The following is a 23,018-nucleotide window of genomic DNA, read 5'->3' on the forward strand; positions in this document are numbered from 1 at the left end:
CTAGGAGATACCCTGAGCTGATATTCTAATCATTCTGCATTTTTATGAACACATACATACACATGCATCCACACGCACGCACAAGCCTGCGCTTTGCTAACTGCGCAGTAAGCAGCGACTGCGCTTGGGCTGCGCTGCTTTGTGGGCAATATTATGAGAATTTATTTGTTGAATAATTTCTTTTGTAGACATAAGATCTTAAAGAAACTTTTAGAGTGTAATTATATGATGAATATGTGTGTACATTCCAAAGCACAAGTCTCTAGTACTTGAAATGCGTTTTTTACAAATTGGGGGAAAAGGGGGCGTGGTATCCAAAATCTGTAAATTACAAAATCTTTGTATCGATTAACTTTATATACAACGCAAATTTGAAGACTCCAGGTCTAAAAGTGTTCAAATTAGGCTGAAAAAACAATACCGATTTTTCGATTATTCTCGATAAAAAAGTTATCGGACGATTTATCGAAAAAATAAAGCAAACTCGTACTGCGTATGGTACACACGAGTATGCATGCCAAATTTCAGCTCTCTAGCTCTTATAACTTCTGAGATCGACGCACTCATACGGACGGACGGACGGACGGACGGACGGACGGACAGACGGACAGGGCTATATCGACTCAGCTCGTCGCGCTGATCAAGAATATATATACTTTGTGGGGTCTGCCACGCCTCCTTCTGCCCGTTACATACTTTTTCACAAAACCATTATACCCTGATTTCCCATATTCAATGGGTTCAGGGTATAAAAAGAGGCAGAATATATCCAGCTTGACAACTACAAGATCATTTTGTACACTATTGAATACCTCGTCTTCTTTGTCTTGTATCCAAAGCCAATGTATTTAAATATCTATATACTATATATCCGAGAAAACCCCTATCTTTATCTAAAACATTTGCAAACACATATCGAAAACCAATTATTTTTCATATAATTTAGTCGTTTTAAATGACATATTAAACTTATACATAAATTTAAAGAGTCGGTAGGTGCGGAAGCAGGTTTAGATTTCAATGCGTTGGTTTGAGCAGAAATCGTAAAACCATGGGTATTTCTCTAGCTTTGTTTGAACATATTCACCAAGGACGTAGATATGGATGGCCATGTACATGGAGTCTTCCCCCTCTGTCAGCACCTTGTTCACGGCTGTTAGCTTAACATCTATTAGGATGGTGGCGTGCAGCATGTAGAGAATGCCGCAGGCCAGTGAGGCAACGGATTGATAAAGGAGAAATGCCGAGAAAGGATGAACGGGCCTATCCGTCTCATAGACACCATCCACGGGTTCACGGCCACTGTACATCAAATGAAAGTCACGTTCCGCATCCCACATTGTTAGGATGGAGATCGATATAAATCCTACTGAGGCTAGGCAGGATTTAAAGATCTCCATGCCAATGGTGGGATTATGACCCGAGCAGATATTGATGCTCTGGAAGAGCGTGATCACCATGAACACGTAAAAGGTCACCAAGTAAACATAGAAAACGAGATGCCTATCCCAGGACAACATATACAAATCTACAGCCATAAATCCCTTGATGTGATAAGCCAAACAGAACATATTAAAGATCGACTCTAGCGTGTAAAACAGAAATGACACTGGCCGCAATGTAGTCGTCGTTGAATCATCCGAAGAGTCCTGACCATAAATTACGGTGCTGACAATGACCATTTCTTAACGGTTACAGAGAATTTACGAATACTTTTCTGTTCTTTTACACAAATTTTAATAAATGAATCAACTATGTTTTTTTAAATTTTGACATTGAGTTGACTAAATACTTTATACACACACACACACGCACACATACACATTTGATACTCAAGCCCTCTAAGCGCAAACTCTGAGCCCACAGTAGAAACTCCAAGAATATTTAGGGCTAATGCAGTTCTGCTCACGTAATGAAGGAGCCATCAAAAGGCAGGATTGAGTTCTTGAAGAACAGTATGTTAGGTGTATCTATAAACGATACAGGTGTCTTAGTTACTTAAGTCAAATAAAATATAGAACATGGCTGAGTCAATTCTCCCACAATAAATCTTCGTCTCAGTCGACATGAGACGTTTGATAACTCGAATACGAAAATTGTAATAATATAAATATTAAATTATTTTAGTCAATTTTGATTTGTGATCCATTAACTCTCTTTAGCCACAAAAAACTGAAACGAAAATGCTGACCTTATCAATAGCTTTCACTATAAAAATCTTTTCTATGAATGATCGGTTATTATTATTGAAGGTTATCAAAAGAAAAATAAATAAATAATACATATATGTATATTTATAACTTCTTTTTCAAACCTTAGGTGTCACTCAGAGTCATGCGCTATTCATTTTTAGGTGTGAGTTTCTACAGACATCTATAGATAAGCTTATGTAGCAGTAAAATTAAATATTTGCACCGCTTCACACACGTGCTTAGCTTAATGTGCTGAGAACTGCATAAGCAAAAAGAAAGCAAGTGAAATAATAAAAATGCTGAGTCTTTTAAACAATGCGAGTGACAAATTAACCGGTAAATGGAGAGTGCACAGTGGAAATGCTAGAAGTATATATGCATTATATATTATATATTATATATTATATATTATATATTATATATTATATATTATATATTATATATTATATATTATATATTATATATTATATATTATATATTATATATTATATATTATATATTATATATTATATATTATATATTATATATTATATATTATATATTATATATTATATATTATATATATACATACATATATTTTTCATAACGAATATTCTCAACACATAATGACAAAATGTATCCAATTCATTTGCTCAATCAGTTTCGGGCCAATTGTAGAGAAGGTCTAGTGGCTACGTGCTCCACGGTGCAACACTCAGATCAGACTTTTTAATTAGCGGCTGCGCGGCTCGCTATCAACTGAATGAGTCGCATCGAATTTCTTATCAATCGGGGAAACGAATGGCAATAATGGCAAGCAGCACGACGCGACGGTGTTCTTGTATTTTAGAACATTTATCTCGCGCCAACGTCAACACATTTGACAGTTGGACCCGGCGCATTGCCACCTGAAGATGGCCAGAAAAATAGTGCATATGCCGTCATGGAAGTTGATCTTTGTGGCCACAGCTCTGCTGCGGGCCCTGGTTGATGGCCAGAGTGCGGATAATGAGCAGAGCCACTCCACCTCGGTGGCCGGCATGGAGCAGCTGCTGCGCGTGGAGAGTGAGCTCATCGACAATCTGAACAGCTACGCTGATGAGCTGGAGCAGAAGCTGTATGTGGTGCGCAGGTTGGTTAGCAGAGAGTCACGTAGGCCGTAGATCGAGCTCTATTAACTGAAAATCTACCCCAGCTTCGTTAGGCAAATGCGCAAAGAGAATGGCAAGGCTTTGGACAATCCGGTTCACTATCTGTCAAATCCTCTAAATGCCTTTTCGCTCATACGGCGCATGCACCAGGACTGGACGCACTGGCAGCACTACATGCAGCAACCGGTGGGCGAGCAGCAGGTGAGCCACGTGCAGCTGAGGCGCGAGCAGCTGCCAAGCAGCACGGATATGGAGGAGGCCGGCGACGCCTTGCATCGCATACTCGTCACCTACGACTTGAACGTCTCCGACATGGCTCAGGGGCTGTTGAATGGCAAGAAGTACAAGTACGTAGCTTAGCTGCTTACAGAGCCACAAATCTTTTATATAATCGATATACTTTGATGACCTTGACCTTCCAGTGTCAGTTTGAATGCGCTGGACAGTTATGCCCTAGGCATATACTACTATGACCAGCAGAAGTTTGGCTATGCCAGCCAATGGATATTCCAGGCCATCGAGTGGCTGCAAGGACCACACAAGCTGCCGTTGCCTCTGGAACTGGATCGTGCTGAGGTGTTCCACGTCTACGCCGAAGCGCTTATCAAAATGAGTGAGTTGCCGCTGATAACGGGCAGTCACTTTTACCGGCAGCTTAATTAATGTGGTTTCATTTTTAGATCGATACAAAGATGCTCTGCAGGTTCTCCACACGGCAGCAACTCTTAAAAAAGATAATTTAAAACTATTGCTGCGAAAATCGGAGCTGGAAACGCTGATAAGAACGGAGCCAAATGTCGTACCCAAGAAGGTAGGGGCACTTTATGAAATTGAATCCCTCTTTCTATTTCTATTTCTCTTTCCCTCTCTCTCTCTCTCTCTCTCTCTCTCTCTCTCTCTCTCTCTCTCTCTCTCTGGCTGACAGTTCTTTACGCCGCAAGCTCAGGCCTATGAGCGTGGCTGCCGTGGCCAGTATCCTCAGAACTTGAAGCTGTACTGCGTCTACAACAGCACCACTTCGGCCTTTCTGCGCCTGGCTCCACTGAAAATGGAGTTGATTTCACTGGATCCCTATATGGTGATATATCATGATGTCATATCACCCAGCGAGATCAGCGAACTTCAGAGCCTGGCGGTGCCAGGCTTAAAGCGCGCAACGGTCTTCAACCAGCAGAGCATGCGTAACCATGTAGTCAAGACGCGAACCTCGAAGGTTACGTGGTTGCTGGACACACTAAACCAACTGACGATTCGCCTGAACAGACGCATTACCGATATGACTGGCTTCGACATGTATGGCTCGGAGATGTTGCAGGTCATGAACTATGGCCTCGGCGGGCACTACGACAAGCACTATGACTACTTCAACTCCAGCGTTGTGAGTACATAAATCGACTCGGATGCAGCTTATCTTTAACACATTCTATTCTAGGCTGCCGATTTGACGAGACTCAATGGCGATCGCATCGCCACCGTGCTCTTTTATGTGAGTAAATGCAGGGGCGTACTTGCCTCTCTCTGATTTTCAATTTATTTCGTTCCTAGCTAACCGATGTGGAGCAAGGAGGCGCCACGGTCTTTCCCAACATTGAGAAGGCCGTCTTTCCCAAAAGTGGAACAGCCGTTGTCTGGTACAATCTAAGGCACGACGGAAACGGAGATCCACAAACACTGCACGCCGCCTGCCCAGTGATAGTGGGCTCCAAGTGGGGTAAGTATAACCTAAGTCCCTTCACATACAAACATGGATGACATGACTCTACTTCACAGTTTGTAACAAGTGGATACGCGAACGACAACAAGTATTCCGAAGACCCTGTCTCGCAAATAGCAAGAACGTATAACCTTAACTAATATAATTTATAGAATTAACTTATCTTAAATATAATCAAAAGGCAATTTGCCATAAAGAATTATTCTTTGTGCATTTTCAAAGTCATCTCAACAAGCTTTGAAGTCGATAACTATCTAATTATGTTTCCAAGCCAATAATTGAAATAAATGGAAGTTATTATTTAACATACGTAAATTTATTAATTATATATTATTATTAGATCTGTAAATTATAGAAAAGTATTATAGCACAATGAGCCTGCATGCATGGGCATTACTTTATATCACAAGAGTCTTATGGACGAAGAGAGTTAGAGACAAATTGCTCTCAGCGATTGTTCGATCTCATTTTATGGATGTGATGTGTTCTAAAACTTCATAGTACAGAGAGCCTTTACTCATTGTGTTTTCTCTATACAAAGTTGGCTTTGTGCCTTCGGCTTTTTCGGGAGAATCTCAAGCAGCGCAATGAAATCGACTGACTGGAAGTTATTTTATATAGCAATAATTTTACTGACCAATGGGACAGCAGCTTCACAAAAAGCCGTCTTCACCTCCTTAGAGGAAATGGTGAGACTGGTGCAGCTTGAGGCCGATTTCATAGAAAATCTCAGCAGCTATGCGGATGAACTGGAAGCCAAACTGAAGAAATTGAAAAGGTCAGTCGACTAACGTGACCCACTTAACAGATAGATGAAACGTATCAAATTTTCAGAGTCATTCCACAAATGCAGTCTCGGAGCAATGAGGCATTACATCAAGTGGAGAATTATATATCCAATCCAATTAACGCCTTCTCACTCCTACGCCGGATGCATGAGGACTGGCAGGAATGGAATGTGTTCATGGAAACATCTGTCGGCCAATCGCAAGTGAAGTTTTTTAACAAAGCGAGACAAGAGCTCCCAACTACCGCAGATCTGTATGAAGCTTACTCCTCTATGTATCGCTTACAAAAGGCTTACAACTTGACTGTGAAGGATATGAGCAGGGGCATTCTCAATGGAAAGCAATACGAGTAAGTCCTCTGTCTATTAAATTGAGGAGGAAGCTGACTTCAGCTGCTCATTGCTAACTGCAGCGCAAGCTTGAATGCCCTGGATACCTATGCCATTGGCAAATACCTGATTAAGGTGGATAGAGGCGTGGCCGGCGAGTGGTTCACGGAAACAAGCGAGTGGCTGAAGCAACACACACTTCAAACTCCAATCGGAGATGAACGCGAGAAGGTGCTACATCTCTTTGCTCAAGCAATCCTCGACTACAGTGAGTCTGTGGCTTCAACTTAGAATTTCATAAAGACTCCCTTTCCCGCCCTCCATTTAGAGTATTACTCGATCGCCCTAACAATTTTCGATCAAGCACTGCTGTTGGCAAGCAACTCGACCGACCCAGCACTATTGAGTAAGAGAAGCACAATTGAGGAGCTTTCCCGAAGGGAGGTCAAGGAGAAACCAAAAGCTAAAAGCAAGCCTACAGATTTCGAAATCGGCTGTCGTGGTCAATACGTGCAGCAGTCCGGATTGATGTGCACGTATAAGTCGAAGAGTCCGGCATTTCTTCGTCTGGCGCCGATTAAAATGGAAGTTCTGGTCCTAGACCCGTTAGTTGTAATCTTCCATGACGTATTGTCCTCTAGGGAAATCGATGGGCTGCAAGAGATTGCAAGGCCTCATCTGGAACGCAGCATGGTCGTTAAATACAGGGCCAACGTTCAAGGGAAGCATCGCATTTCGGCGGGCACGTGGGTCGAACGGAAATATAACAATCTGACATGGCGCATTGAGAGGCGTATCGCGGATATGGTCGATCTGAACTTGGAAGGCTCAGAACCATTTTACGTAATAAACTATGGCATAGGCGGTCAGTACAAAGCCCACTGGGACTTCTTCGGAGCCGATACCGTAAATTTATCGAATTCTGTGTAATCGCAGTCCTAATTACATAGCGTTTTCCTTTCAGGTGGAGGACAATCGTTTAGCTACGGTTTTATTTTATGTGTGTGAGCTCTCGTAAGGTATATTTATCCTTTACTAATCACAACTCCCTCACCGATAGATGAATGATGTCGAGCAAGGGGGCGCCACAGTATTCCCTCGCCTTGGGCAGACTGTGAGAGCTAAGCGCGGAAATGCCCTCTTTTGGTACAACATGCAACATAATGGAACTGTTGACGACAGAACCCTGCATGGCGGCTGTCCCATCCTCGTTGGTTCCAAATGGAGTAAAATACCTGCCAATCGCATAATGTTCTTTACCCGACTAAAATCTCGTATTTCCAACAGTATTTACTCAGTGGATATCCGACCTTCCGAACATGTTTCACCGACTGTGTCGAAAGCAGGAGCCGAATGCGGTTTAAAGGATTATAATTGAGGATAACTCCACAGTACTGGGATGTGTCCATCATGTAATGGGAGAAGGGATTCAATAAAGTTTATTCAACTGTTAGCAAATTCTAAATTCGACATTCGTATACCCGATTCACTGAAATACCTCAATGTATTCTAAATTTTGTTAAAGTTTTATAGAAATATTCAATTGGCATGGAATAAAAAATCGTTTGCTAAATGAATTACTAGTTTAATTGGGCTGGTGCTCTAATAACTGCCAATAAACATGTCGTTTAGTTAGGACTTACACTCTGCTCCATGCCAGACTCTGAGACGGAGAATCGGACTATTTTGGTCGACCCACACGTATGCGGAGTCATAGACAAACAAATTTCCGGCGTAATCACTTTGCACACTTAACAAAAACCAACACGAGACCCGAGCCAGCTCATCCCAGCCCCTACCTTTTGTGGCTTAAATGCTTTTTAAAATGCCAACATGGAAAAAATAAAGTGCTGAGTGGTTGATAGTCGTTCGCCGGATAGTCGTCCTGCCGCTGGCCCTAGGGCTGAGGTACGTTCAGGGCTAGGTAAGAGCCAAGCGGAGTTTTAGCATACTCCTAGGCGCCAACCGCCGCCACCACCACGACCCACGTCCACGCCAACGGGCGTCTAGTGTCTGACACCGCGTACGTGACGTGCAACTTAATGTTTCAATTAGAGGTGAAGTGGCGCCCACGTTGACTGAATGAACCGTGGTGGCAGCCGCCTCCTGCTTACGTTATCCTTATCGCTGCCTTGTTAAACAGCTTGTGTGTGTCTGTTGGTGTGTGTGTTTGTGTATCAGTGCTTAGTATCTCTATCAGTCTGTGCACTTATCTGCTTTTAAAAGTTTTCATAATGAACTGGCGCTTACCACGAAGCACTGATGCGTTAGCGACTGATGCTCCCGATTAAATCTAGCTCCAACTTCTGACCCCACTCCAGGTCACACTTCAGGCCCCACTTTAGCTTTGGCTGCACTCGCCTGCTGACTAAGCACTTTTGATAATTTGCTTACAATCCACTCGCCGTAAAAGGTGCGCCAGTTTCTTCTCCTCACTCGTTTTTTATGAAAGGGTCAGCTGGAGCTGTGCAGTGCAGCATGGCTAATGCGTAGATTTAATTGAATTTCGCAACTGAAACAAACTCAAATAAAACTTTGGCTTGACCACAAATGGGAATATTTTGGGGCAGCTGCAAAGTTTGAGCAGCTCAGCAGCTTCAAAGATTTCTGATTAAAGTTTTGACAAAGCAGCAACCAAATGGCCAGCAGCCTTGGAAATTCTTTGCCAAGCGCCCGCCTCGAACACCTTTAACAAGAGCCAACTCATCGACAGCCAAACCACCGAAATTGCTAGCATATGCGAAATGCAAACTAGTTATAAGGCCATAGCCGAACCACCAATGCGCTGCAATTGAAATTTATAGAGATTCTGTGATGTGTATAACAAGGGAAAATTTCACATTTGATATATGATTTAATGTATGTAGAGCAGCAGAGCTCAATGTCCCGCAGGTAGATCATTGTGCAGTCGACTCGGTGCGGTCGAGTGTGTGGATGGAAACGTAGCTAAAACGTATTTCATTTTGATTGTGTGCACTTTATGATGCTCCCAGCACCACACAGAGATGATTACATATGCGCAGACCAATAATTTTTGCCCACCACACTCACACACACACACGCATACACAGAGGGAAAGGAGCAGAAATAAAATAAATAAATGGAATAAAAATCAAACAAGGTTAAGAAATGTCGGCTGTAAGGCTGATTGTGGAAATCTAGCAAAATGTTTTATGCACACTCCACAAAAAAAAAAAAAAAAAAAAAAAAAATCGACAAAAAAGAAAGAAAGAGAATACGAAAATAAAAGGGTTGCAGACTCACACACATTTTGTGGTCAATGAAGGAAATATGATTTGGATTTTGCTACTTTGATTACACACATTACATGCGAAATATGAAAAACGTAGCCAAGGCAGACGCTCCCAGACGTTCCCAGACCCAGGGCCCAGGCAATGAGGTCAACGGTGGCGGTGACCAAGTGGGTGCCGTGCCACAACGTGTGTTCAATTTCAGAGAAGCGAGCGTCGAGTTCTCTGGGTGTGGCTGGATGTGGGGACCAACGCGCGGCCGTAAAGCATTTGATGTGCCAGTGTCCGTCGCAGGAAATTGAGTTTTTCGTACAGCTGTACAGAAACACACCCACACACACACACACACACATACATATCTGAGTGTGTGCGCCTATGTGTGTGTGTGTGTAATGTAAATAATAGCCAGCAAAAAGCACAAGAAATTTATGCACGCACTCAAGCGCACAAATTCGGTCGGCGCGTCGTCTTCGTCGTCTTCTTCTTCGTTTCTTCGCTCTACGCAGCAGCCGCATCGCACTCTCAGGGTCAATTTGAGTCTATGCACACACTGAGTGCTGAGAGTTAAATGATTTTGTCAGCTAAAGTGTCTGAAGTGTATACATATTCAAATGAAAAGTACTTAGTAAACCTGAATATATATGAATAAATATACATGTAAATATATATACGAAGTTGTATTGCTTTTATTTTATTGTTGCTTATTTGTTGTGGTTCTATTAATGTGAAAGGTATATACAAAATATTGCTTATCTTCTATATATTTATTCTATTTTCTTTATATAATTTTCTAATTCATTTATTTTTCTTTTTTATTATTATACTATGTAAACGTTATTTATTTACTTGGTATTATTTTCACTAATATTGACTTTGTCTTAGGAAAGTTATTCTAGTTTTTCATTCAACATTTTAAAGTGTTTCTTTTATTTTTATTTATTTTATTTTGTATTATTATTAATTTATTTATCTGTTTTGACTTATTTTTTATTTAATCTTTTTATTTATTTTTATTTTTTATTTTATTTTATTTTATTTTTTTTGCAAAAAAAAATTTTTTTATTTTTTGCTCTTAACGATTTATTCATACATATTTTTCATTCATTTATCTATATATATTTTATATTTTATTATTTATTATATTATTATTTATTATATTATTATTATTATTATTATTATTATTATATATATTATTTATCTATATATATTATTTATGTATCTCATTTCAAAAATTAATGTTCCTTGTTTCTTTTGTATACAACATCAAAGAAAAATTGTTTAATAAGCATGCAGAAAATCTTTGAAAATATAATGAATACATAAATATATAAATAAAAATTCAAAGTGCAACTAAAAATCGGCAAGACTCTTTGCGCTTTCTGCTCGCATATTATACTCTTCTTTTCTCTTCTTCTTTGGTTCTACATTGTGAGTGCTTACGAAAATCGATAATTCAGAGTCCGAGAGTGCAATGTGTGCTGAGATCTTAGGCTATTTAAGTTTTGTAGGCACTGCGACTGTCCAAGTGTCTGTCCGTCAGTCAGACTGTCCGTTTTTACTGTGCTAGCTGCCTGCCAAGGCACTTGGACTCTGGCTGACCCGCCTTTCAACACGTCTGCCGCTCACCTTGTAACCAAATGCCAACAAATGAAGAACAAATATCATGCTGCATGCTGTGCGTATTTATACAGTCGGGCAGGTGCCAACACTCAAATGAGATGCTAAACGGTTTTTGTGTTTGGGTCGTTCGTTTGATTAGAAATGAGCCAAACATAAATTGATTAAATGTCATTCGATTGCGTCTGCAATCGGCTCACAATCAATTACAAAATGACAAATTTGACATGACTGTGTCCGTCTGCATGTGTGTGTGTGTGTGTGTAGACTAACGGATGCCATGCGCATAATCTGAACAGTACGTCCTCCAACTGACAACTGTCCAGGGCTCAGTGTCCAGTGTCCAGTGTCCAGTGTCCAGTGGAGCGAATGTCAGCCGAAATCAATGGCAAAGTTGATTTACGTGCGGCTGGCAAATTCTGTTCAAGTGAATCGCATTCGGTGGGCGGCTTATCGTGGCGTGGGCATGGGCGTAGGCGTGGCACTGGCCATATCGAAATGATTTGCTGGCCAATGACAAATGCAGCTAAACGAATTATGTCTAATGGCATTTCAGGTTGAAATGCGATTAAAATGCAATTTGAAATGCAAAACATTCAGCATGCAGCCAGCGCAGATGTCCATCCTGAGGTGGGGCAGAGGCGCGAGCTGGGCGTGGCCGTCTAGAGGCTGGCTAAAGATTGCCGCAACTCGTGTCTGTGGCGCACTTTAAAGATGTCTGATTGTCTGGCCATTTGGCAGGCAGCCAAAACAAGAGTTTCTCTTTTTTTCTTGGTTAATGAAGAGACGGAGCAGGAGCAGAAGCAGGAGCAGGAGCAGGAGCTGGAGCAGTTGGACAGAGCTGAGCAGCAGCGTGTGCCATGCAATGTGATTACAATGAATTCATGCATTACCTGCTGACCAGGCTAAGAGAAATTAACATTAAATGTTACAGAACTCAGCTCAAATCACGCGCATCGCTTGCCTGATTTATGTCGAGATTCGACAATTAAAAGTCCATTCGAGGCAGCAGACTAGAAAGAAATAAGAAAAGAAAGAAGCAAGCAGACGAAGCTGTGCCATTTGTTGTGCCAAAAAATGTGTTAAAGCGTTTTTGCGTACCTTTGGCACCTCAGCCTCAGAATCAGCCTCAGTCAAAGTGCCGGCTGTGTTGTCAACAAAGCATAATTTATGCGTTTGCCGTTTGTCTGGTATTGGAGTTGAATCTGGTGCTGTTGCTGGTTTCTGGGTCCGGGTCTGGCCAGCGAACACATTGCTAGACAAGCGAACATGACAGCGGCTATGTTCGTGTCGTCTGCTGCAATGCGGAATTTCACGTGGAAAAAGTGCAGCCAGAAATTATTTTAATTAAAAGAGCAGCCAGCAGAGACAAAGAACTAGAAGCCAAGTACAGCCAGCAAGACGAGGTGAGCACGCAGATACCGATCGAAAGGGAGAGAGAGAGAGAGAGAGAGAGAGAGAGAGAGAGAGATAGTGAGAGAGGGAGGGGGAGAGGGAGTGAGTTCTGCACGATTAACGCGCTGCATTTGTCATGATCTGTTTATTTTGATATATATACAGCACAGTGATTAATTTAGCCAGCTCCTGTTGTAGCTGCTGCTGCTGCTGCTGCTGCTGCTGCCAGCGATTTACACTTTATTATCAAAGCGAAGCACACATCTATATATAGACACAAATACATATACATATATATATGCGTATCGATTGGCATTTTTATGTGGCCATCACCTGTTGTCTGGCGCGTCCCAAAAAAAGCAAAAAATTCATTTGCATATCTATTGAGCAGCCACACGCCCCACCCCCTCCCCAAATCGCTCTCATGCTAGGTGTATTTGAATGTAATCAAATCAAGGCAAATGCTGCAAATGCCAGCTGCGTCCCCCAGACACACACACACACACACGCACAACACCTTACCAAAGCGTGTCTCTGATGTGGCTGTAAATGTATCCGTAGCTGTAGCATTGTGTTCGAGTATCTTTTGGCTGTAACAGCTGCACACACCTACGCACAATTTGATTTTATGTTTGCACACGCAGCAACAATTTTCATTGTTTGCAAAATAATTGCAAGCCACGGCAGGCAGCTGCGACCCAGCACCAGTGGAAAGGGTGCTCTTCATGGGTGTGTATGAGTGTGTGTGTGTGACTGTATTAGTAATGGCCAAAAAATATGTAGCAAGAAAAAATAAACTGTTGCTGGCTAAACTCTTAGGCCAAGTCGCCGCAGCAGCAAATTGGTCAAAAAGCCAAACAATTAGCGCGGAAACAATGGACCCTCAAATGTTGCTCTTGTTGCAGTTGCTGTTGTTGTTGTTGTTGTTGCAGTTGCTGCTGTTGTTGTTGTTGATGTGCGGCCCAAAATGGATTATTGCATTGGGCATAAATTTACAGTTGCCCATGGCCATGCCCATGCCACCGCCTACACTTTTCTTTTTTCTGTGCTGCGCTTTTGTCAGCGCCCACAAAACAGCAACTCACATATGGCCAGAAAAACACACTCAACCAAGCGCTCTTCATGGCGCTCCATATGTACTTGTATTGGTCATGTGTGCCTAAGTGTGTGTGTGTGTGTGTGTGTGTGTATGTGTGTGTCGATTTTACACACCGGAAGTTCAGTCCATTTAATGCACGAATTTCGCGCCATTTTACGTTGGTCAACTGTGCCCCTCAGCTCCCAATGCGACGCGTCGCATAGAAATGTAACAATACAGTGGCGGCAAAAAAAATAGGTATACCGTAAATGATTTGATTTTTATTTTTTTCATGACGCTGGAAGCACTTCCGCTTTGAGGCTTGCACTATAAACAAAAACCAACTGAAATTCAAGTGAGCCCTGAAAGGATTTCAGAACTTTAAAACTATGTAGGGATGGATGATCACGATTTAAGATAGAGTCTAGTAATACATACTTGATTTCAATTGAGGTGGACTATCTATTTCTAAAACGATTTCAAGACTACCAAAGTTTGGTTTTTCTTTATATTTATTATTTATTATAGACTTTTGTATTATTATTATGGACAGCTATATATATATATTTTTTTTTTATTTATTATTATTTTTTATAGACTTTTAGTTATTTGTTTGCTTTTCTTTTAGTTATTTGCTTCTCCCATGTTTTTTCTAGGTATCCTAAATCAATAATCAATCACCATTACTGCAAAATAGCCACAGTCATCTTCATCATCATCCTCCCAATTACACTATTCAAAGGACTAAGAACACTAAACCTAACCTAATCTAACCTAATCCTTCGAGCCCTTCAAAGTTTTTGAGACTTTAAGTTGAGTGGCAGCACTTAAAGAAACCCCTTTCACGCTGCCTTTTTCGGGCGTTATGGCCACCTTAACAATTAAGCGTAATTTGAATAATCAAAAGCCAACAAACAACAACAACAACAACAACTGGCAAATTCCTGGCGCGTGCAATAAAAACTTTGCCAACCATCGAACCTGGCAATAAATTTCAGCCCAACCTAATAAAAGTGGGTCCAGCCCACAGCGCGCAGCCCACAGTCCGCCCACAGCCCGCAGCTCGCTGGGAGGGCGAGGCTATTTGTAAGAAACTTAATTGAAATAATTTCGGCTGGCGTAAGAATATGAAGCTGAAGCAGAACTTGAAGCAGAGACTGAATTTCCACTGGGTTGGGTCGAGTTGGACTCTTCATAAGGTCTTGGCTAAAGTTTTACTTAGCAATCAAAGTGCAAATATTTTATGAATGCGTCGGAGGCATTCGGAGGCCATCCCCTTCGTAATTTACCTATGAATATGTGCTTCAATATGATTATTATGAAAGCAACTTGATTTTAGACTTCAGATTAAATAGGTATTTTACAATAAATATTTGAAATAATAGAAATTTCTTTTGCAATCCAATATGATGATATCGATATAATATTGATGTATTTCTTATATATAAATATCAAATCGTCTCTTTCATTCTCACTGTCCTCTTCTCCATCTCTCACTCGCTCAGTCTATGTAGCTACTTCACTTTATCTCCATCTCACTCTCAATGTTTCTCACTCTGCCACTCTCACTCTCTTTCTAATTTTCTGCATCTCCATCTATCTTTCTAAATATGTCTTTTTCCAATCATTGTCCTTTTTAAGTTCTATGTCTCTTCAGCCTAAATATCTCTCTCTCTCTCTCTCTCTCTCTCTCTCTGTCCGTCACTCTGTCTCTCTCAGTCTCTCCCTCTCTCACTCTCTCACTCTGTCTCTATCTCAATTTCTCTGTCACACTCTCTCTGTATTTCTCACAGCCTCTCCTTCTCTCCGTCTCCTTATCTGTGTCACCCTCTCAGTCTCCTTCTATCAATCTCTCTCTTCTTTCTCCATCTCTCTCTCTCTATCAATCTCTCTGTCTCCATCTCTCTTTCTCTCAGTCTCTCCACCTGTCACACTTTCTTTGACTCAGCCTCAGTCCCATCTCTCTTTCAGTTCACTTGCTCTTTCTCTCTCACTGCCAGTCTCCATTTTTCTGCTGCTAATAAATTCGAGACTGAATCGGGATTCTCCTTCTGTTTTGGTCTCTCTACATATCTAAAGTAATTTAAAGCTCGCAGCTGGGCTCACATGTTTCCCCATTCCAGCTTCGGCCGGCGAGGTGAATGCCGCAACATTTCAAAGCGAACCAAAAGTTTGTTAAATAAAGCGCTTGGCCCGCTGGCTATTTGTGCGCCAAAAACTTGAGATACTTCACTCTTTACATAATACATATACATATATTATGCTGTCTAAATTGCAATTGCAACTCACCTCAAGATGTTTGCTAAGCAGATGAAACAGTCGAAAGCGAAGCAGTTGAAACGCGTCGAGGCGGGCCGCGTGCTCTAACGAACCGCCAGAGGCACTTGGCCAACTCCATCTGTATCTGTATGTGTGTGTGTGTGTGTGTTTGTGTGTGTGTGTGTGTGTCTGTGTCTTTCGACTGTATCCGTAAATGTATCTCTTTCAGCATGCTCATTAGAATCCATTAGAAACTGAATCGAGCCAGATAAATAACCAACACCTGTTTGCCTTTAGCCTTCTGCCTTCTGCCGTTTGCCGTTTGCCATTTGGTTTGTTGCCGCATTGTCCGTGTGGCATGCAACGTTTCTCGTGGCCGCGGACCGCGCTTTGTGGCAGCCGGGCTACGTGAGATAACTGCAGCGGATGTTTCTATTAGTCCGGCCGACGCTGTGTCCTGTGGCAGGACACGCGTTATTTATGCGTCGCCCAGCGATGTCTAATTTATGTTGCAGCTTGGCTGCAATTTGTGGCCGCGTTATTATAACAATTATGAGTAGCTCCGCAATATGCTAATAACTGGCGACAACAGCGGCTGGCATTAAAGTCGGGCTAAATTAGTTGGGGACAGGAGCCCGGATGCAGGACAGGACATGAGAGGACTCGCATGGCTTATTTAACTTAAACGCAAGTTAAACAAGCAGCGCACAGTTGGCAAAGTCGACGGCAAAGTAAACGATTAAAATATGCACAACACGAGTAAACATATTTTCAAGAAGTAAATATCCTTGAGGAACAGCAGCAGCAGCAGCAGCAGTAGCAGCAGTCGAAATTCAGGAGCGCATGAAATGTATTTAAAATATGCCAAGTGGCAGACGTTTTGACGCACCCATCGTAGTTGGATTTGCTCAGAGTCTGAGTCTGAGTCTGGGTGTGGATCGGGGTCTGGGTCTGGGTCTGCACGTAGCTACAGCGACGACAGCAGCAGCCAAAGGCGAAGCCGAAGACGTTGCACGTGGGCACAAAAGGCGCAAGGTAAATAAATATTGTAGCACAAAATGCGACCAGGAAAAAGGACGAAGACGAAGATGAAGACGAGGACGACGGAACGAAGACGAAGGCGAAGATGCTGCTCATGCCATGGCAAGTGGAAGGGCAACAGTATTGTTGCCACGCCCCCTGCTGCCACGCACCGCCTGCACGCGCACACTCAAGCTAAGATACTTACAAGGATTAAAGAGTCACTCAAGTTAAATGCATTGAAAATGAAGTAAAAGAAGCGTAAAAATTGTACCGAAACTTGAACAAGTCCCAGTCGAAATGGAACAGCCGAGAGTTGGATGGAGGTGTGTGTGTGTGTGTGTGTGTGTGTGTGTGTGTTTGTGTGTGGGTGTTTGCTTTTGCCTCTGTTACTTTTAATTTTACTCGCAGTTTATTTAATTTTGTGCTTTTTATTCCGACAACGTCTGCTCGCTGCTGCGACTCAATATAAAGTGGCAGTTGTTGATTTAGCGGTATTTAAATTGAAGCAACTTAGTTGGATTACGAGCAAGCTGCTTGCGGTTAGCCACATGATGAGATGCCACTCAATCCTGATAGCCCCCATATATACCCAGAATTACGAGAGAATGACAGGAGTTGGCGCAGGTGGCTATGGATTGAGTTATGTATGTGTGGGGTACTAGATCAGATATGATCTTTGATATGCGTCGATATAGCCGATTCACATAGAAAGTCTAATAGTGCTAGTAAGACAGCTCTAGTCGAGACTGATCGACTTCGAGATACCCTGAACCTGAATGAAACTGCAATCTGTGTTGCCAGTTTAGTCTATTTCAGGCTAGATCTAGTCTATTTGAAAGAGAGTTTTACTTATTAAGAGTAAATCAATTGAAAGTGAGTATGGTATGGAATAGCCAGAAACTGAGACAGACCATGCAGAAGTATCAACCCTTGAGAGAGCTATAGAACAGAAGAAACAGAAACGGGTGTCTATATACATAAGCTATTTAGCAGCATAAAGAGATTATTTGATTTAACTTTGCGTTTGGTTTGACTATATAACTGTTCGTATGTCTGTCTCTCCATCTGCCTAAAGAAAACAGAGTACAACGAAGAGCTGCACATCATCTATGTATTCTATATGTGAGCAGTAGTGCTCATTTGGTTTTATATTTGAGTTAAACGAAGCCCTGCTGCTTTAAGCAGGCTTCCCATTGGTCACTTCAGGCTCGGCTGCAACGACTACTACCTGGCGATGGGCTCAACTATTGAGAGCGACTTAGTGATTGAGTAAAAGTCGCCCTATATAAAGGGCAGCAGCTGCAGCATTTCTTCAGTCGCCCAGGCCTGGTGGGGGTCAGTTGTGCAGTGAAGTAAAGTAAAGTGAAATGTGTGATCATGCAGCTAAGCATTAAAGACTATTTGGAAATACATAGAGGAAATACTTAGAGGAAATACTTGGATTTAAGTACTTGGACTTATATAAAAGACTTGGAAGAAGACCTTAAAAGAAATTCTTAAGGTAAATACTTGGAAGAAATATTTACGTGTAGAATAAATATTTGAAGGGAATACTTAGAAGAAAAGCTTAGAAGAAAATCTTAGTTGAAAAACTTAGCAAAAAACGTAGACTAAATACTTGGAGTAAATAGTTAGAGGAAATACTTGGAAGAAATACGTAAAAGAAATACTTTTTTTTTTTTACTTACATTTTTCTGCTTAGGCTGCAGCATGGGTATATTATGGTAACTTAATTGTTTAACAAATTTTTGTAGATGAACTGTCATCATAAAATGTATACTTTATTTAAGCTTATCTAAATCATTATTCATTTAAGAAATTTAAATTATTTGTATTTGACCAGCTCAATAAATAATCCAAATAAAATTCAACAGCAATATCTGTCCAGGTCTATCTAGCATAGGTAATTCTGCAATGCAATGATAAAGCACGTGAATTCCGGATTTTTTGTTTGACTTTTTATGGCGATGCCCTTTAGCGCTTAAGTAGTCGCAATTAAATATGGCCCATTCCTATTGCCAATGCCATTGTTGTGTCTGTAGCTGTTGTTGTTGTTGTTGTTGTTGTTGTTGTTGATAAAGGATAGCACAGTGTTTACACACACACATACACACGCAGCGTTGCACTCGCTGTTGCAACATTTTCACAGTATGTAATGCAAATTGCGGCCGATGCGGTAATTGCCGCTCATTATGGTCAGGCAAATGTGCCGATGGGCAGCAGGAGCATCGGTTGGCTGCCATCGCCATTGCCATTGCCATTCCCATTGCCAGGGCCATTGCCAGTGCCACTGCCAATGCCAATGAAAGCGCCAATGTAGCCTGCTGATAAGACAAATGCATGCCGAACTGGAATCGCCATGCCACGCCCACCTAGCGCACTTTGCCAGCCCTTTTAATGCAATTTTTACATGGGCCCCCAGAGCGAACGTACTCCAATTGCAATGCGCGCTCCACTTGGAGTCAGAGCTGCCACTGGAGCAGGAGCTGAAGCTGGAGCTGGAGCCGTAGCCGCGCCATCACATAAGTCACTTTAATGGGCTTTCAATGAGGTGTGCCAAAAAAAGGAGGAGGAGCAGGAGCAGGAGCAGGGGGAGGAGGACGAACGCTGGCTGAATATTACACACAACATTACGCAAATGCATTAATGGCATTTTAATGTTGAGGTATTTTACAGGGCCGGGCCGGGCGCAGGAGTCCGAGCCAGGTATCGGGCCCAAGGGCCCAATGCCAATGGCATTTCAACAATGCAAATTAAAAGCGAAAAGAAACAAAATATGCATAAAAACACACAAACTTTAAATTACTAAAAACAGTTGACAAAACTTTAAACCACTAACCGCCTGCCGATGGATGGATGGGTGCGGGGTGGTGCGGGGTGGTGCGTGGTGGGTGGTTGCAAAAAGGTAGCAGCAAATGTGGTGACAAGTCAACGTGCTACTTGGTGGGTTATCCGATGCTAAGGGCGGGGGTATACCAGTGCCAGGTCTGACAACAGCAGGCTGCACACACACACGCACACTTAACCGAATTTTCACACAAAATTCAAAGTGAAAACAAGTAAGAACGTTGCAGTCGGGCGTTACCGACTGCGGAATACTCATTCACATCCCATCAACAATTTAGTAGTTAAGTTTCGCTCTAATACTGTAGAATATACAGGTTTTTCCGATTTGCCACGCCCCTACTGGGCGTAGATACCTCATTTTTGGTCAGTTTTTAGAAAGAGATAACAGTACCCTAACTGCAAAGTTTGAATGCTTACCCTCAAAAAAAGTGAAAACTACAGGGTATTTTTCGATATGCCACGCCCCTAAAGAGGCGTAAAAATTATTTTTGGGGAATCGATAGAGGAGGCTACCAGTAACTCAACTATCTAAATTTGAAGCTTCTAGCTATTATACTTTAGGAGATATAAACTTTTGCGGTTTGCCACGCCCCCTGTGGGCGGACATATATCCGACAAAACTTTTTGGTCTTGGGTGATCAGTCCAAGTATATATACAAAATTTGAGGTCTCTGCCATCAATAGTGTCCAAAATATAGGAGAATTTAAAAAATCACTATATCTTCAGGTCCGATTTGCCACGCCCCCAATGGGCGTAGACTTATAATTTATCTTCAGACTTTATAGAATCATACCATTGGCTGACGTGCAAAATTTCAGCATTCTAGGTTAACAACTTTAGGAGATACAGTTTTATCCGATTTGCCACGCCCTCAATGGGCGTAGATATATCCGCCATAGCTCGTGATCTTGGGTGGTTAACGCGGACCTACATACCAAATTTCAGCTTTCTAGCTCTTCAACAAACATGATTTCTGGTATATCGGAAAATGCATTTTCCGATTTGCCACGCCCCTAGTGGGCGGATCGGGAAAATTTTAACACTTTATAAATCGGAGATATACACGAGTATATGTTCCAAATTTCAAGTCTCTAGCTTCAATAGTGCCGAAATAGATTGCGTTCATACGGACAGACGGACAGACGGACAGACGGACGGACGGACAGACGGACAGACGGACAGACGGACAGACGGACGGACAGCAAGACGGACATTGCACAAAACCAATATACTGATTCACTTTCGTGAATGAGTATAATGATAAATTATTTTCGGGGCACATTCAGAGGCAACCAAAAGGCAACGCCGCAAGAATTTTGCTTGCCAAGCTGAAAGTTAAGAAAGCAGTTGGGCCAAGGGATTATGGAACTACACACATACCTTCACACACATAGTGTTTGAGTGTGTGTGTGTGTGCGTGTGTGTCTCTCGAGTGAAAGTACAAAATTTTAAATCGTTTTTCGTGAGATTTATTGTGGCTCTGGTTAACCGCGCCCTCGATACCCCGTCCGCCGCCCATTGCCAAATTTATGCGCCTGCGTTAGTCATCTCACAGTTCGCAGTTCTCTGTTCACAATTCTCAGTTCTCAGTTCGCACCGCTCGCTGGCATTTCAACAATTTACACCTCAAAAATATTTATGTCGCCTGGCCGCCTGGTCGCCTGGCTTCAAGCTCCGCTGGGGCACACATCAAACTTAATTTGCTGGAAAATTTTAGCAATTAAACAAACGTTTGCCAGCGACTCCATGGCACACTCGGACCTCAGCACATATGGCCATGGGCATGGAAATTAATTTCGACAAGTTATGGAAGGGGCTGGGGGGCGACAGGGCGGGTCGATATGAACTTTGACACCTCATGCAACAATTTTGTGGTTGACAATGAGCCCATAAAAAAAATAATACAAAAAAGAGCAGGCATGACCCAGCTCAGCTGGCTTACACACGTTTACACCTAGCCAGGGATGGGCGGTTCTCTGTCATCTGCTGTTTCCTCTATTTTTTCGTTCCTTCACATTTAATGAGCCCAGACCGATGTCGGCATCAACATTATTATTTCAAATAAAAGCGCATTATGCCGGGATTATCAACTGGACTTTGGCCAAAGCACACACACACGCACACACACACATACGCAAAATGGAAAAAAGGTGGAAAATGCGAAAACTTAATTTTCAGCTGGTATGCCATGTATGCCGCATGCCGCAGCTCGGCAGGGGTGGGAGAGACACGACACGGGACACTTGACCAGCTCAGTCCGAGCTCCATCCCAATCCCGGTCCGGCTCAAGGGTTGCTTAATGAATGCGGCGTCCTGGGCGAGCTGAAACCCTTATGGGGACATGTCCGACGACCGCCTTGCAATTAAATGTGAAATGTTGAAAATAATTTGCATTACGTATGCGCCCCGTCTAACGGCTTATCTCATGCAATTAAGGTAGTTGCCAAAAGTTGACGCTTTATTTGCCGGCATTTGCATACAGTTTTTGGGAAATTTAATTAGTGCATGGATTTAATTATGTCATCCCAGCGGCGAGCAGAGTTCACTCACTAGCAGGAGGCCTGCCCATCTACTACCCTGCCGCCCTCTCTCGGCCACCCTCGACGTCCATCCGTATGTGTTCGATAAGTCGTGCATTTTCATTTGCATTTCGCTGCCAATTTGTTGCTGTTGGAACTTTATTACGCATTCGCACTGCTGCCGCAAAGGACAAAGGACTCAAACGGCATCTGCACTCAATTTACCTGCATTGTTCGCGCAGCCAATATTTTTTTTTTTTTTACATATATATTTTTACACTTGAGATTTTTGGGTTTTTGTGTTATTTTAAATGCAAAAGCGTCGCTGACAATAAGCGGAAATGAATTATGTTTGAGTGGGCTGGAGGGGAGACTCCACTGATGCTGCTGCTGCTGCTGGTGGTGGTGCTGGTGGTGCTGGTGCTGCTGCTAATGGAGGCAGCACTCTGTACCCACCGCTGAGGTGGTGCAACTGTGCTGCCTGTGCCGTTGCCGTTGCCGGTGCCAGTGCCCACTTTGTGCATTGTGCGAGTGCATTTCGCGTTCAGTTTATTGTGTGTTGGCCACGCAGCAGACAAATAAATCAATGACAGCCCGACTTTATTGTTTTGGTCACAAAAATATTGCCTTTATATTATTAAATAGCGCTTCTTCGCCTGCGCACGGCCTATGCCGTCCCGTCGATCGTGCCGCCCTGATATGTAATAAAAACAAATACCTATAGGGACGGCCAGGGACCTGGAGCTGCAGCGAGTGCCACATCCTGTGGCTTATACCTTATACATATACAAATATATAAATATATATATTCACGAATATACATATATTAAATGTGCTGCGGTCTCTATTGACAAATTTTTGAATGATGCATTGCT

At 42.4% G+C, this 23,018-nt stretch overlaps 3 protein-coding genes across 3 annotated transcripts; 2 read left to right on the forward strand and 1 right to left on the reverse strand.

Moving 5' to 3' along the window:
* Positions 1 to 1,010: 1,010 nt before the first annotated feature.
* LOC6575157 lies at positions 1,011 to 1,682 on the reverse strand. The gene has a single exon (XM_002001137.1). It carries the CDS (start codon positions 1,680 to 1,682, stop codon positions 1,011 to 1,013), a length of 672 nt encoding a protein of 223 aa, XP_002001173.1.
* A 1,354-nt stretch (positions 1,683 to 3,036) lies between these two features.
* LOC6575158 (prolyl 4-hydroxylase subunit alpha-2) lies at positions 3,037 to 5,341 on the forward strand. Its single transcript, XM_002001138.4, has 8 exons — positions 3,037 to 3,303; positions 3,367 to 3,669; positions 3,745 to 3,935; positions 4,003 to 4,133; positions 4,248 to 4,700; positions 4,755 to 4,808; positions 4,868 to 5,033; positions 5,093 to 5,341. Exons 1-8 carry the CDS (start codon positions 3,086 to 3,088, stop codon positions 5,164 to 5,166), a joined length of 1,590 nt encoding a protein of 529 aa, XP_002001174.1. The 5' UTR covers positions 3,037 to 3,085; the 3' UTR covers positions 5,167 to 5,341.
* Positions 5,342 to 5,553: 212 nt separating this feature from the next.
* On the forward strand, positions 5,554 to 7,730 carry LOC6575159 (prolyl 4-hydroxylase subunit alpha-1). Its single transcript, XM_002001139.4, has 7 exons — positions 5,554 to 5,814; positions 5,871 to 6,173; positions 6,237 to 6,421; positions 6,482 to 7,059; positions 7,118 to 7,153; positions 7,214 to 7,379; positions 7,441 to 7,730. The coding sequence occupies exons 1-7, from the start codon at positions 5,624 to 5,626 to the stop codon at positions 7,515 to 7,517; spliced, it is 1,536 nt and encodes a 511-aa protein (XP_002001175.1). The 5' UTR covers positions 5,554 to 5,623; the 3' UTR covers positions 7,518 to 7,730.
* The last annotated feature ends 15,288 nt before the right edge of the window (positions 7,731 to 23,018 follow it).

Source organism: Drosophila mojavensis, unplaced genomic scaffold (assembly GCF_018153725.1).
Source record: "Drosophila mojavensis isolate 15081-1352.22 unplaced genomic scaffold, ASM1815372v1 contig_231, whole genome shotgun sequence".
Taxonomy (NCBI): domain Eukaryota; kingdom Metazoa; phylum Arthropoda; class Insecta; order Diptera; family Drosophilidae; genus Drosophila; species Drosophila mojavensis.